Genomic DNA, 14518 nt, shown 5'->3' with positions numbered 1-14518 from the left:
CCACCATGTTACCAGAGACACAGGGGCTCCCACCATGTTACCAGAGACAGAGGGGCTCCCACCATGTTACCAGAGACTGAGGGGCTCCCACCATGTTACCAGAGACAAAGGGCCTCCCACCATGTTACCAGAGACACAAGGGCTCCCACCATGTTACCAGAGACAGAGGGGCTCCCACCATGTTACCAGAGGCCGAGGGTCTCCCACCATGTTACCAGAGACCGAGGGGCTCCCGCCATGTTACCAGAGACCGAGGGGTTCCCACCATGTTACCAGAGACAAAGGGGCTCCCACCATGTTGCCAGAGACAGATGGGCTCCCACGATGTTACCAGAGACCGAGGGGCTCCCGCCATGTTACCAGAGACTGAGGGGCTCTCACCATGTTACCAGAGACCGAGGGGCTCCCGCCATGTTACCAGAGAGCAAGGGGCTCCCGCCATGTTACCAGAGTCCAAGGGGTTCCCACCATGTTACCAGAGTCCAAGGGGTTCCCACCATGTTACCAGAGACTGGGGGGCTCCAACCATGTTACCAGAGACTGAGGGGTTCCCACCATGTTACCAGAGACCGAGGGGCTCCCGCCATGTTACCAGAGACCGAGGGGCTCCCGCCATGTTACCAGAGACCGAGGGGCTCCCGCCATGTTACCAGAGACCAAGGGGCTCCCGCCATGTTACCAGAGTCCAAGGGGTTCCCACCATGTTACCAGAGACTGAGGGGCTCCAACCATGTTACCAGAGACTGAGGGGCTCCTGCCATGTTACCAGAGACTGAGGGGCTCCCGCCATGTTACCAGAGACAGAGGGGCTCCCGGCTTGTTAGACCGAGGGGCTCCCGCCATGTTACCAGAGACTGAGGGGCTCCCACCATGTTACCAGAGATCGAGGGGCTGCCGCCATGTTACCAGAGACTGAGGGGCTCCCACCATGTTACCAGAGACCGAGGTGCTCCAGCCATGTTACCAGAGACCAAGGGGCTCCCGCCATGTTACCAGAGTCCAAGGGGTTCCCACCATGTTACCAGAGACTGGGGGGCTCCAACCATGTTACCAGAGACTGAGGGGTTTCCGCCATGTTACCAGAGACCGAGGGGTTCCCACCATGTTACCAGAGACTGAGGGGCTCCAACCATGTTACCAGAGACTGAGGGGTTCCCGCCATGTTACCAGAGACTGAGGGGTTCCCACCATGTTACCAGAGACAAAGGGGCTCCCACCATGTTGCCAGAGACAGATGGGCTCCCACGATGTTACCAGAGACCGAGGGGCTCCCGCCATATTACCAGAGACTGAGGGGCTCTCACCATGTTACCAGAGACCGAGGGGCTCCCGCCATGTTACCAGAGAGCAAGGGGCTCCCGCCATGTTACCAGAGTCCAAGGGGTTCCCACCATGTTACCAGAGTTCAAGGGGTTCCCACCATGTTACCAGAGACTGGGGGGCTCCAACCATGTTACCAGAGACTGAGGGGTTCCCACCATGTTACCAGAGACCGAGGGGCTCCCGCCATGTTACCAGAGACCAAGGGGCTCCCGCCATGTTACCAGAGACCGAGGGGCTCCCGCCATGTTACCAGAGACCAAGGGGCTCCCGCCATGTTACCAGAGTCCAAGGGGTTCCCACCATGTTACCAGAGACTGAGGGGCTCCAACCATGTTACCAGAGACTGAGGGGCTCCTGCCATGTTACCAGAGACTGAGGGGCTCCCGCCATGTTACCAGAGACAGAGGGGCTCCTGGCTTGTTAGACCGAGGGGCTCCCGCCATGTTACCAGAGACTGAAGGGCTCCCACCATGTTACCAGAGACCGAGGGGCTCCCGCCATGTTACCAGAGACTGAGGGGCTCCCACCATGTTACCAGAGACCGAGGTGCTCCAGCCATGTTACCAGAGACCAAGGGGCTCCCGCCATGTTACCAGAGTCCAAGGGGTTCCCACCATGTTACCAGAGACTGGGGGGCTCCAACCATGTTACCAGAGACTGAGGGGTTCCCGCCATGTTACCAGAGACCGAGGGGTTCCCACCATGTTACCAGAGACTGAGGGGCTCCAACCATGTTACCAGAGACTGAGGGGTTCCCGCCATGTTACCAGAGACTGAGGGGTTCCCACCATGTTACCAGAGACTGAGGGGCTCCAACCATGTTACAAGAGACTGAGGGGTTCCCGCCATGTTACCAGAGACTGAGGGGCTCCCACCATGTTACCAGAGACAGAGGGGCTCCCGCCATGTTACCAGAGACTGAGGGGCTCCCACCATGTTACCAGAGACTGAGGGGCTCCCACCATGTTAACAGAGACCGAGGGGCTCCCACCATGTTACCAGAGACAGAGGGGCTCCCACCATGTTACCAGAGACCGAGGGCTCCCACCATGTTACCAGAGACCTAGGGGTTCCCACCATGTTACCAGAGACCGAAGGGGCTCCCGCCATGTTACCAGAGACCGAGGGGCTCCCGCCATGTTACCAGAGACCGAGGGGCTCCCACCATGTTACCAGAGACTGAGGGGCTCTCACCATGTTACCAGAGACCGAGGGGTTCCCACCATGTTACCAGAGACCAAGGGGCTCCCGCCATGTTACCAGAGTCCGAGGGGTTCCCAACATGTTACCAGAGACTGAGGGGCTCCAACCATGTTACCAGAGACTGAGGGGTTCCAACCATGTTACCAGAGACAGAGGGGCTCCCGGCTTGTAAGACCGAGGGGCTCCCGCCATGTTACCAGAGACTGAGGGGCTCCCACCATGTTACCAGAGACCGAGGGGCTCCCGCCATGTTACCAGAGACTGAGGGGCTCCCACCATGTTACCAGAGACCGAGGTGCTCCAGCCATGTTACCAGAGACCAAGGGGCTCCCGCCATGTTACCAGAGTCCAAGGGGTTCCCACCATGTTACCAGAGACTGGGGGGCTCCAACCATGTTACCAGAGACTGAGGGGTTCCCGCCATGTTACCAGAGACCGAGGGGTTCCCACCATGTTACCAGAGACTGAGGGGCTCCAACCATGTTACCAGAGACTGAGGGGTTCCCGCCATGTTACCAGAGACTGAGGGGTTCCCGCCATGTTACAAGAGACTGAGGGGTTCCCGCCATGTTACCAGAGACTGAGGGGCTCCCACCATTTTACCAGAGACAGAGGGGCTCCCGCCATGTTACCAGAGACTGAGGGGCTCCCACCATGTTATCAGAGACTGAGGGGCTCCCACCATGTTACCAGAGACCGAGGGGCTCCCACCATGTTACCAGAGACAGAGGGGCTCCCACCATGTTACCAGAGACCGAGGGGCTCCCACCATGTTACCAGAGACCTAGGGGTTCCCACCATGTTACCAGAGACCGAAGGGGCTCCCGCCATGTTATCAGAGACCGAGGGGCTCCCGCCATGTTACCAGAGACCGAGGGGCTCCCACCATGTTACCAGAGACTGAGGGGCTCCCACCATGTTACCAGAGACCGAGGGGTTCCCACCATGTTACCAGAGACCAAGGGGCTCCCGCCATGTTTCCAGAGTCCGAGGGGTTCCCAACATGTTACCAGAGACTGAGGGGCTCCAACCATGTTACCAGAGACTGAGGGGCTCCAACCATGTTACCAGAGACAGAGGGGCTCCCGGCTTGTTAGACCGAGGGGCTCCCGCCATGTTACCAGAGACTGAGGGGCTTCCACCATGTTACCAGAGACCGAGGGGCTCCCGCCATGTTACCAGAGACTGAGGGGCTCCCACCATGTTACCAGAGACCGAGGTGCTCCAGCCATGTTACCAGAGACCAAGGGGCTCCCGCCATGTTACCAGAGTCCAAGGGGTTCCCACCATGTTACCAGAGACTGGGGGGCTCCAACCATGTTACCAGAGACTGAGGGGTTCCCGCCATGTTACCAGAGACCGAGGGGTTCCCACCATGTTACCAGAGACTGAGGGGCTCCAACCATGTTACCAGAGACTGAGGGGTTCCCGCCATGTTACCAGAGACTGAGGGGTTCCCACCATGTTACCAGAGACTGAGGGGCTCCAACCATGTTACCAGAGACTGAGGGGTTCCCGCCATGTTACCAGAGACTGAGGGGCTCCCACCATGTTACCAGAGACAGAGGGGCTCCTGCCATGTTACCAGAGACTGAGGGGCTCCCACCATGTTACCAGAGACTGAGGGGCTCCCGCCATGTTACCAGAGACCGAGGGGCTCCCACCATGTTACCAGAGACTGAGGGGCTCCCACCATGTTACCAGAGACCGAGGGGTTCCCACCATGTTACCAGAGACCAAGGGGCTCCCGCATGTTACCAGAGTCCGAGGGGTTCCCAACATGTTACCAGAGACTGAGGGGCTCCAACCATGTTACCAGAGACTGAGGGGTTCCCGCCATGTTACCAGAGACTGAGGGGTTCCCACCATGTTACCAGAGACTGAAGGGTTCCCACCATGTTACCAGAGACAGAGGGGCTCCTGCCATGTTACCAGAGACTGAGGAGCTCCCGCCATGTTACCAGAGACAGAAGGGCTCCTGGCTTGTTAGACCGAGGGGCTCCCGTCATGTTACCAGAGACTGAGGGGCTCCCACCATGTTACCAGAGACCGAGGGGCTCCCGCCATGTTACCAGAGACTGAGGGGCTCCCACCATGTTACCAGAGACCGAGGTGCTCCAGCCATGTTTCCAGAGACCAAGGGGCTCCTGCCATGTTACCAGAGTCCAAGGGGTTCCCACCATGTTACCAGAGACTGGGGGGCCCCAACAATGTTACCAGAGACTGAGGGGTTCCCGTCATGTTACCAGGTACCGAGGGGTTCCCACCATGTTACCAGAGACTGAGGGGCTCCAACCATGTTACCAGAGACTGAGGGGTTCCCGCCATGTTACAAGAGACTGAGGGGTTCCCGCCATGTTACCAGAGACTGAGGGGCTCCCACCATGTTACCAGAGACAGAGGGGCTCCCGCCATGTTACCAGAGACTGATGGGCTCCCACCATGTTACCAGAGACAAAGGGGCTCCCGCAATGTTACCAGAGACTGAGGGGCTCCCACCATGTTACCAGAGATAGAGGGGCTCCCGCCATGTTACCAGAGACAGAGGGGCTCCTGCCATGTTACCAGAGACTGAGGGTCTCCCACCATGTTACCAGAGACAGAGGGGCTCCCGCCATGTTACCAGAGACTGAGGGGCACCCGCCATGTTACCAGAGACACAGGGGCTCCCGCCATGTTACCAGAGGCCGAGGGGCTCCCACAAAGTTACCAGAGACTGAGGGGCTCCCACCATGTTACCAGAGACCGAGGGGTTTCCACCATGTTACCAGAAACTGAGGGCCTCCCACCATGTTACCAGAGACTGAGGGGCTCACACCATGTTACCAGAGACTGAGGGTCTCCCACCATGTTACCAGAGACAGAGGGGCTCCCGCCATGTTACCAGAGACTGAGGGGCACCCGCCATGTTACCAGAGACACAGGGGCTCCCGCCATGTTACCAGAGACTGAGGGGCTCCCACCATGTTACCAGAGACCGAGGGGCTCCCACCATGTTACCAGAGGCCGAGGGGCTCCCACAAAGTTACCAGAGACTGAGGGGCTCCCACCATGTTACCAGAGACCGAGGGGTTTCCACCATGTTACCAGAAACTGAGGGCCTCCCACCATGTTACCAGAGACTGAGGGGCTCACACCATGTTACCAGAGACCGAGGGGCTCCCACCATGTTACCAAAGACTGAGGGGCTCCCACCATGTAACCAGAGACCGAGGGGCTCCCACCATGTTACCAGAGATCGAGGGGCTTGCGCCATGTTACCAGAAACCGAGGGGCTCCCACCATGTTACCGGGGATCAAGGGGCTCCAGTCATGTTACCAGATACCGAGGGGTTCCCACCATGTTACCAGAGACTGAGGGGCTCCCACCATGTTACCGGAGACCGAGGGGCTCCCACCATGTTACCAGAGACAAAGGGGCTCCCACCATGTTACCAGAGACTGAGGGGCTCCCGCCATGTAACCAGAGACCGAGGGGCTCCCGCCATGTTTCCAGAGACCAAGGGGCTCCCACCATGTTACCAGAGACTGAGGGGCTCCCACCATGTTACCAGAGACAGAGGGGCTCCCACCATGTTACCAGAGACCGAGGGGCTCCCACCATGTTACCAGAGACCTAGGGGTTCCCACCATGTTACCAGAGACCGAAGGGGCTCCCGCCATGTTATCAGAGACCGAGGGGCTCCCGCCATGTTACCAGAGACCGAGGGGCTCCCACCATGTTACCAGAGACTGAGGGGCTCCCACCATGTTACCAGAGACCGAGGGGTTCCCACCCTGTTACCAGAGACCAAGGGGCTCCCGCCATGTTTCCAGAGTCCGAGGGGTTCCCAACATGTTACCAGAGACTGAGGGGCTCCAACCATGTTACCAGAGACTGAGGGGCTCCAACCATGTTACCAGAGACAGAGGGGCTCCCGGCTTGTTAGACCGAGGGGCTCCCGCCATGTTACCAGAGACTGAGGGGCTTCCACCATGTTACCAGAGACCGAGGGGCTCCCGCCATGTTACCAGAGACTGAGGGGCTCCCACCATGTTACCAGAGACCGAGGTGCTCCAGCCATGTTACCAGAGACCAAGGGGCTCCCGCCATGTTACCAGAGTCCAAGGGGTTCCCACCATGTTACCAGAGACTGGGGGGCTCCAACCATGTTACCAGAGACTGAGGGGTTCCCGCCATGTTACCAGAGACCGAGGGGTTCCCACCATGTTACCAGAGACTGAGGGGCTCCAACCATGTTACCAGAGACTGAGGGGTTCCCGCCATGTTACCAGAGACTGAGGGGTTCCCACCATGTTACCAGAGACTGAGGGGCTCCAACCATGTTACAAGAGACTGAGGGGTTCCCGCCATGTTACCAGAGACTGAGGGGCTCCCACCATGTTACCAGAGACAGAGGGGCTCCTGCCATGTTACCAGAGACTGAGGGGCTCCCACCATGTTACCAGAGACTGAGGGGCTCCCGCCATGTTACCAGAGACCGAGGGGCTCCCACCATGTTACCAGAGACTGAGGGGCTCCCACCATGTTACCAGAGACCGAGGGGCTCCCACCATGTTACCAGAGACCGAGGGGCTCCCACCATGTTACCAGAGACTGAGGGGCTCCCGCCATGTTACCAGAGACCGAGGGGCTCCCACCATGTTACCAGAGACTGAGGGGTTCCCACCATGTTACCAGAGACCAAGGGGCTCCCGCCATGTTACCAGAGTCCGAGGGGTTCCCAACATGTTACCAGAGACTGAGGGGCTCCAACCATGTTACCAGAGACTGAGGGGTTCCCGCCATGTTACCAGAGACTGAGGGGTTCCCACCATGTTACCAGAGACTGAAGGGTTCCCACCATGTTACCAGTGACAGAGGGGCTCCTGCCATGTTACCAGAGACTGAGGGGCTCCCGCCATGTTACCAGAGACAGAAGGGCTCCTGGCTTGTTAGACCGAGGGGCTCCCGTCATGTTACCAGAGACTGAGGGGCTCCCACCATGTTACCAGAGACCGAGGGGCTCCCGCCATGTTACCAGAGACTGAGGGGCTCCCACCATGTTACCAGAGACCGAGGTGCTCCAGCCATGTTTCCAGAGACCAAGGGGCTCCCGCCATGTTACCAGAGTCCAAGGGGTTCCCACCATGTTACCAGAGACTGGGGGGCCCCAACAATGTTACCAGAGACTGAGGGGTTCCCGTCATGTTACCAGAGACCGAGGGGTTCCCACCATGTTACCAGAGACTGAGGGGCTCCAACCATGTTACCAGAGACTGAGGGGTTCCCGCCATGTTACAAGAGACTGAGGGGTTCCCGCCATGTTACCAGAGACTGAGGGGCTCCCACCATGTTACCAGAGACAGAGGGGCTCCCGCCATGTTACCAGAGACTGATGGGCTCCCACCATGTTACCAGAGACAAAGGGGCTCCCGCAATGTTACCAGAGACTGAGGGGCTCCCACCATGTTACCAGAGATAGAGGGGCTCCCGCCATGTTACCAGAGACAGAGGGGCTCCTGCCATGTTACCAGAGACTGAGGGTCTCCCACCATGTTACCAGAGACAGAGGGGCTCCCGCCATGTTACCAGAGACTGAGGGGCACCCGCCATGTTACCAGAGACACAGGGGCTCCCGCCATGTTACCAGAGACTGAGGGGCTCCCACCATGTTACCAGAGACCAAGGGGCTCCCACCATGTTACCAGAGGCCGAGGGGCTCCCACAAAGTTACCAGAGACTGAGGGGCTCCCACCATGTTACCAGAGACCGAGGGGTTTCCACCATGTTACCAGAAACTGAGGGCCTCCCACCATGTTACCAGAGACTGAGGGTCTCCCACCATGTTACCAGAGACAGAGGGGCTCCCGCCATGTTACCAGAGACTGAGGGGCACCCGCCATGTTACCAGAGACACAGGGGCTCCCGCCATGTTACCAGAGACTGAGGGGCTCCCACCATGTTACCAGAGACCGAGGGGCTCCCACCATGTTACCAGAGACCGAGGGGCTCCCACCATGTTACCAGAGGCCGAGGGGCTCCCACAAAGTTACCAGAGACTGAGGGGCTCCCACCATGTTACCAGAGACCGAGGGGTTTCCACCATGTTACCAGAAACTGAGGGCCTCCCACCATGTTACCAGAGACTGAGGGGCTCACACCATGTTACCAGAGACCGAGGGGCTCCCACCATGTTACCAGAGATCGAGGGGCTTGCGCCATGTTACCAGAAACCGAGGGGCTCCCACCATGTTACCGGGGATCAAGGGGCTCCAGTCATGTTACCAGATACCGAGGGGTTCCCACCATGTTACCAGAGACTGAGGGGCTCCCGCCATGTAACCAGAGACCGAAGGGCTCCCGCCATGTTTCCAGAGACCAAGGGGCTCCCACCATGTTACCAGAGACTGAGGGGCTCCCACCATGTTACCAGAGACTGAGGGGCTCCCACCATGTTACCAGAGACCGAGGTTTGTGGGGTCCCCTTATGTGATCCTCTCTTTAGACTCCTCCGCCTCATTCTATTGGATGGTTTTCAGTTCTGGGTGGAGTCTGAATTAAAGTTATTGTTTGTAGTTCCAGGTGCCCTCAGGTAAAGTGTGGAAGGTGCAGCTGAAGGAGTGAGACTCCCTTCATAAAGAATGGTTCTGGACTCCTCCACCTCATCCCATAGGAGGATAAGACTCAGTTGTGGGTGGAGTCAGAATTAGATGCATATTCCTCCCCTCTGAGGGTGCAGCGGGAGGAGTGAGACTCCCTTCATGCTGCTATGGAGAGAACGTTCTGTCTCAGAGTCTACAATACACATCGCCCCACCTGACCAATCACACATGTCCCGATCTTATGCGATCACATCGGGTGGAGAACAGATGATCGGAAGTAGGAGAGGCTCTCATCCCCAGCACGACCACCGACCCCCACACATACAGGGCCCGACGACCCCCCTCCCCCCCTTCCATATACACGGATTCGGCCGATGTCTGGTGATCGGATGTTATATAAATACACATCGCCCGATAATAGGACCGATCTCCCGGGATTTACATTTCACGCATCCCCCGATGTGGTCGGATCAGGAAGATCGAGGAGGAGACAATTCTTATACAGATCGGAGGAGATTCCCGTCCACATACCGCACCGATTATTATCGGTGGAGAAATATCATCACATCGGAATACATACATCTATTTCATATGACGCCCGATAATTATCTCCACCATGACACTGTGTATATGGACTCCGATAATTATAGAATTCCTCATGATCATGTATATATACCAATAATATGATACTACTACCACCATCATCATCACTACTACTACCATCTCTACTACTATCACCATCATCATCATCACTGTATACATGGCCTCCGATAATTATATAATTTCTGATTATCATTTATATATACCAATAATATAATACTACGACCTCCACCATCATCATCATCACTACTACTATCATTCCTACTACTACCAACGTCATCATCATCCCTACTACTATCATCTCTACTACTATCATCTCTACTACTACTCCATCATCATCCCCATTACTATCATCATCACACTGCGTATATGGACTCCGATAATTATAGAATTCCTCATTATCATTTATATATACCTATAATATAATTCTACTACCACCATCATCATCATCCGTACTACTATCATCACTACAACCACCTCCATCATCATCAGACTGCGTATATGGACACTGATCATTATATAATTCCTCATTATCATGTATACATACCAATAATAAAATTCTACTAACTCCATCATCATCATCCCTACTACTATCATCATCATCACACTATACATGACCTCCGATAATTATATAATTCCTCATTATCATTTATATATACCAATAATATAATACTACGACCTCCATCATCATCATCACTACTAAAAATATAAATCAACGTTGTGCATGTTGTTGTTGTTGTTGTTGTTGTTGATTTATAGTTGTATTTGTTTTGATGTGTGAAATCACTTTTTGCGGGACAGCAAATTATTCTTATTATTATTATTATTATTGTTATTATTCTTCTTATTCTTATTCTTATTCTTATTATTGTTATTGTTATTATTATTATTATTATTGTTATTATTATTATTATTATTGTTATTATTATTATTATTCTTATTCTTCTTCTTATTATTATTATTATTGTTATTATTATTATTATTATTGTTATTATTATTCTTATTCTTATTCTTCTTCTTCTTATTATTATTATTGTTATTATTATTATTATTATTATTATTATTGTTATTATTATTCTTCTTCTTCTTCTTCTTCTTCTTATTATTGTTATTATTATTATTATTATTATTATTATTATTATACACATTTGCTTTTTTCCTTCTCTGCGCTGATTGATATGATTTTTATCATCACTACTACCATCATCATCATCATCATCATCATCATCATCATCACACTGTATAGATGGACTACTCCGATAATTATAGAATTCCTCATTATCATTTTTATATATATATATATATATATATATATATATATATATATATATATATATACCAATAATATAATACTACTACCACCATCATGCTCTCCATATTTCCATATAGACGGTGATTGGTGGAGTGAGGGGAGTTCTGTCCTGTGTCTCCTCTCATGTTTTCTTATTTTTATCTGATTATTTATCATCTCCTCTCTGTAATTTCTCCATCCGATCGGTTCTAGATTTGTATATGAGCTAAAATCATATAAAGCAACATCCAACTCCGATCATTACATATTCTATCATTACTATAAGACTACTACCACTGTCATCACAACTACTACTCTCATCTGTAATCATAATCCGATTGTCTACATGGACTCCGGTAATTACATATTTCATCATAATATACTAATACTACTGCCTTCATCATTACTACTACCATCATCACTACTACTACCATCATCACTACTACTACCATCATCAATATTAGCAATAATAATCGGACTGTGTACATGGACACCGCCTATGTCAGAGATATTCTATAATAATACAGATCTACTTCCATTCTACACTCCGCACACAATATATAATATTATTTACTAATGATAGATTTCCCCTTCATAATATACAGACACTAGAATTCTACTACTACCCTCATCATCATCACTACTACTAATAATAATAATAATGACGGGGTATTGTTATAATTATTACAGGTCTGATATCACCGATAAGTTGTCATTATAGTCATTGTTTGTTATTATTAGTAGTAGTACGGTAGTAGTGATGATGATGGTGGTAGTAGTAGTGATGATGGGGGTAGTAGTAGAATTCTAATGTCTGTATATTATGAAGGGGAAATCTATCATTAGTAAATAATATTATATATTGTGTGCGGAGTGTAGAAGGGAAGATCTGTATTTTATTATTATTATTATTAGTAGTAGTGATGATGATGATGATGGGGGTAGTAGTAGAATTATATTGTCTGTATATTATGAAGGGGAAATCTATCATTAGTAAATAAGATCATACATTGTGTGCGGAGTGGGATAAAGATCTGTATTATTATTATATTTCTGACACAGGCCGTGTCCATGTACACCGTCCGATTATTATTATTATTATATCGTTATTAGTAGTAGTGATAATGGTGGTAGTAGTGATGATGGTGGTGGTAGTGATGATGGTGGTAGTAGTGATGATGGTGGTGGTAGTGATGATGGTGGTGGTAGTGATGATGGTGGTAGTAGTGATGATGGTGGTAGTAGTGATGATGGTGGTAGTAGTGATGATGGTGGTAGTAGTGATGATGGTGGTGGTAGTGATGATGGTGGTAGTAGTGATGATGGTGGTAGTAGTGATGATGGTGGTAGTAGTGATGATGGTGGTGGTAGTAGTTTGGGGATCATGGAGGATAATCAGAGCGGCCGATCTGGTCGGATGGGGATGTGTACAATTATTCTCATCAGATTACCGAACACCTCCAACTTTATATTACATCAATCATACAATATATATATATATCCTTATCATAATAATAATGATGTGCCGGGTATATTATACACATCATACACACCGTATATATAATCTAATATAGGGTATAAAATATAATATAATGTGGGGTATATATAATAGAAAATATGGGATTTATATAATATAATACAAGGGGTGGTACATATACTGTGATTTTGGGGTGTATATAATAAAATGGGGTGGGGGGGAATTATATAATATAATACAAAGGTATATATACTGTGATTTTGGGGTGTATATAATAAAATGGGGTGGGGGGGAATTATATAATATAATACAAAGGTATATATACTGTGATATTGGGGTGTATATAATCTAATGGGGGTGGAGGGGGTATATCCCATGGTTTGTACTCGTACTATCGCACCGGGTATACAGCGGAGGGTGTAATATTAAAGTCGGGTGTATAGACAGTGATATGGGGGAGGGGGGGGGGGGGGTAGTAATAATTAGGGTGTTATGGGCGGCGTATAAGTAATATTTTGGGGTGATATGGGGTGTAGAATAATATAATGTAGGGTGTTATGAGGAAATGTAGCAGTGATAATTTGGGGCGTTAATATTATGAGGTGTTTTGGGGTGTAGAATTAATATTATGGGTTTTATAGGAGTATAAAAATGATAAATATTGTGTATTCATTCAATTTATAGAATATTTCGGGGTGTAGAAGTTATATTTCCGGCTATTATGGTGGTATAAAAGTAAAATTTTGGGCAACTTTGGGGTATTATGGGGTGTAGAAGTTATATTTTAGGGTGTTATGGAGGATTTTGGGGTGTTATGGAGGTGTAGAGGTAATATTTTGGGGTGTCACGGAGTGTAGAACTAATATTTTGGGGTGTTATGGAGAACTTTGGGGTGTTATGGGGGTGTAGAAGTAATATCTTGGGGTGTTATGGGGGTGTAGATGTAATATTTTGGGGTGTTATGGGAGTGTAGAGGTAATATTTTGGGGTGTTATGGGGGCACCCACCTTCTGCCGCCTGCAGCACAGTCACCTCCAATCCCTGGAAAGTCTTGCTGGCCAGTTCCTCCAATGCACAGAGGGGGGAGGATTGGGGGAGAGCTCCAGGTCGGGGGGGCCCCTTATGTGCCGGTTGGGGGGCCCCCTGGCAGGTCGGGGTCCTCCTGGATGTTGGTCGGCTCAGGATATCCTCTATACTGAATGGGGTGAGGGGTTTAGTGGTGGCCGGGTCCATCATCCCCCTCCTCCTCTCCTTCATCTCCCCCCCACAGCTCATAACTGCCCCCCAGGATGGGAGACCCCAAAATACATCTCCTCACATCGCCCGACACCCTCTGTGTGTGTGTGTGAGAGGAGAGAGAGGAGCGAGGGGGAGGAGGAGGAGGAAGAGCAGGGAGGAGAGGAGGGAAGACTCCTCACTGGATCCTACCCCTCCTACTACAGGGATATCCCCACTACCCCTCCTACAGGGGTCCCCCACTACTCCTCCTGCTACAGGGATCCCCCCACTACTCCTACTATAGGGACCTCCTAATATTCCTCCATACTACAGATCAGAGAGGAGGGGGAGAGGAGGGAAGACTCCTCACTGGATTCTACCCCTCCTACTACAGGGATATCCCCACTACTACTCCTACTATAGGGCCCCCCCACTACTCCTACTATAGGGCCCCCCTAATATTCCTCCATACTACAGATCAGAGAGGAGGAGGAGGGGAGGAAGACTCCTTACTGGATCCTACCCCTCCTACTACAGGGATATCCCCACTACTCCTCCTACAGGGGTCCCCCCTAATATTCCTCCATACTGCAGATCAGAGAGGAGTAGGGGGAAGACTCCTCACTGAATCCTACCCCTCCTACTACAGGACTATCCCCACTACTCCTACTAAAGGGTTCCCCTATTTCACTACAGGGGTCCCATTATTTCACCTACTAAAGGGATCCTCCCTTGCCTTCAACTAGAGGGGTCCCCACATTCCCCCTACTACAGTGGTCCCTCATTTCTCCTATTATAAGGATCCCCCCATTCCTCCTACT

The 14518-nt window shown here is 51.4% G+C and overlaps 1 protein-coding gene across 1 annotated transcript in view; it reads right to left on the bottom strand.

The window, feature by feature from the left end:
* The window catches only part of LBX2 (ladybird homeobox 2), a 34983-nt gene extending 21023 nt beyond the window's left edge, over nt 1-13960 (bottom strand). The window contains exon 1 of the mRNA XM_077478263.1: nt 13487-13960. Coding sequence (XP_077334389.1) covers nt 13487-13754 — 268 coding nt within the window. The 5' untranslated portion in view covers nt 13755-13960. The remainder of the gene's footprint in view (nt 1-13486) is intronic.
* Nucleotides 13961-14518: the final 558 nt, after the last annotated feature.

The sequence above is a fragment of the Lithobates pipiens genome, unplaced genomic scaffold, assembly GCF_037356315.1.
Source record: "Lithobates pipiens isolate NorthernLeopardFrog02 unplaced genomic scaffold, aLitPip1_a1.2 Scaffold_13, whole genome shotgun sequence".
Classification (NCBI taxonomy): Eukaryota; Metazoa; Chordata; class Amphibia; order Anura; family Ranidae; genus Lithobates; species Lithobates pipiens.
Note: the sequence above shows the minus strand (reverse complement) of the source record. Positions and strands in the feature narration are given on the sequence as shown.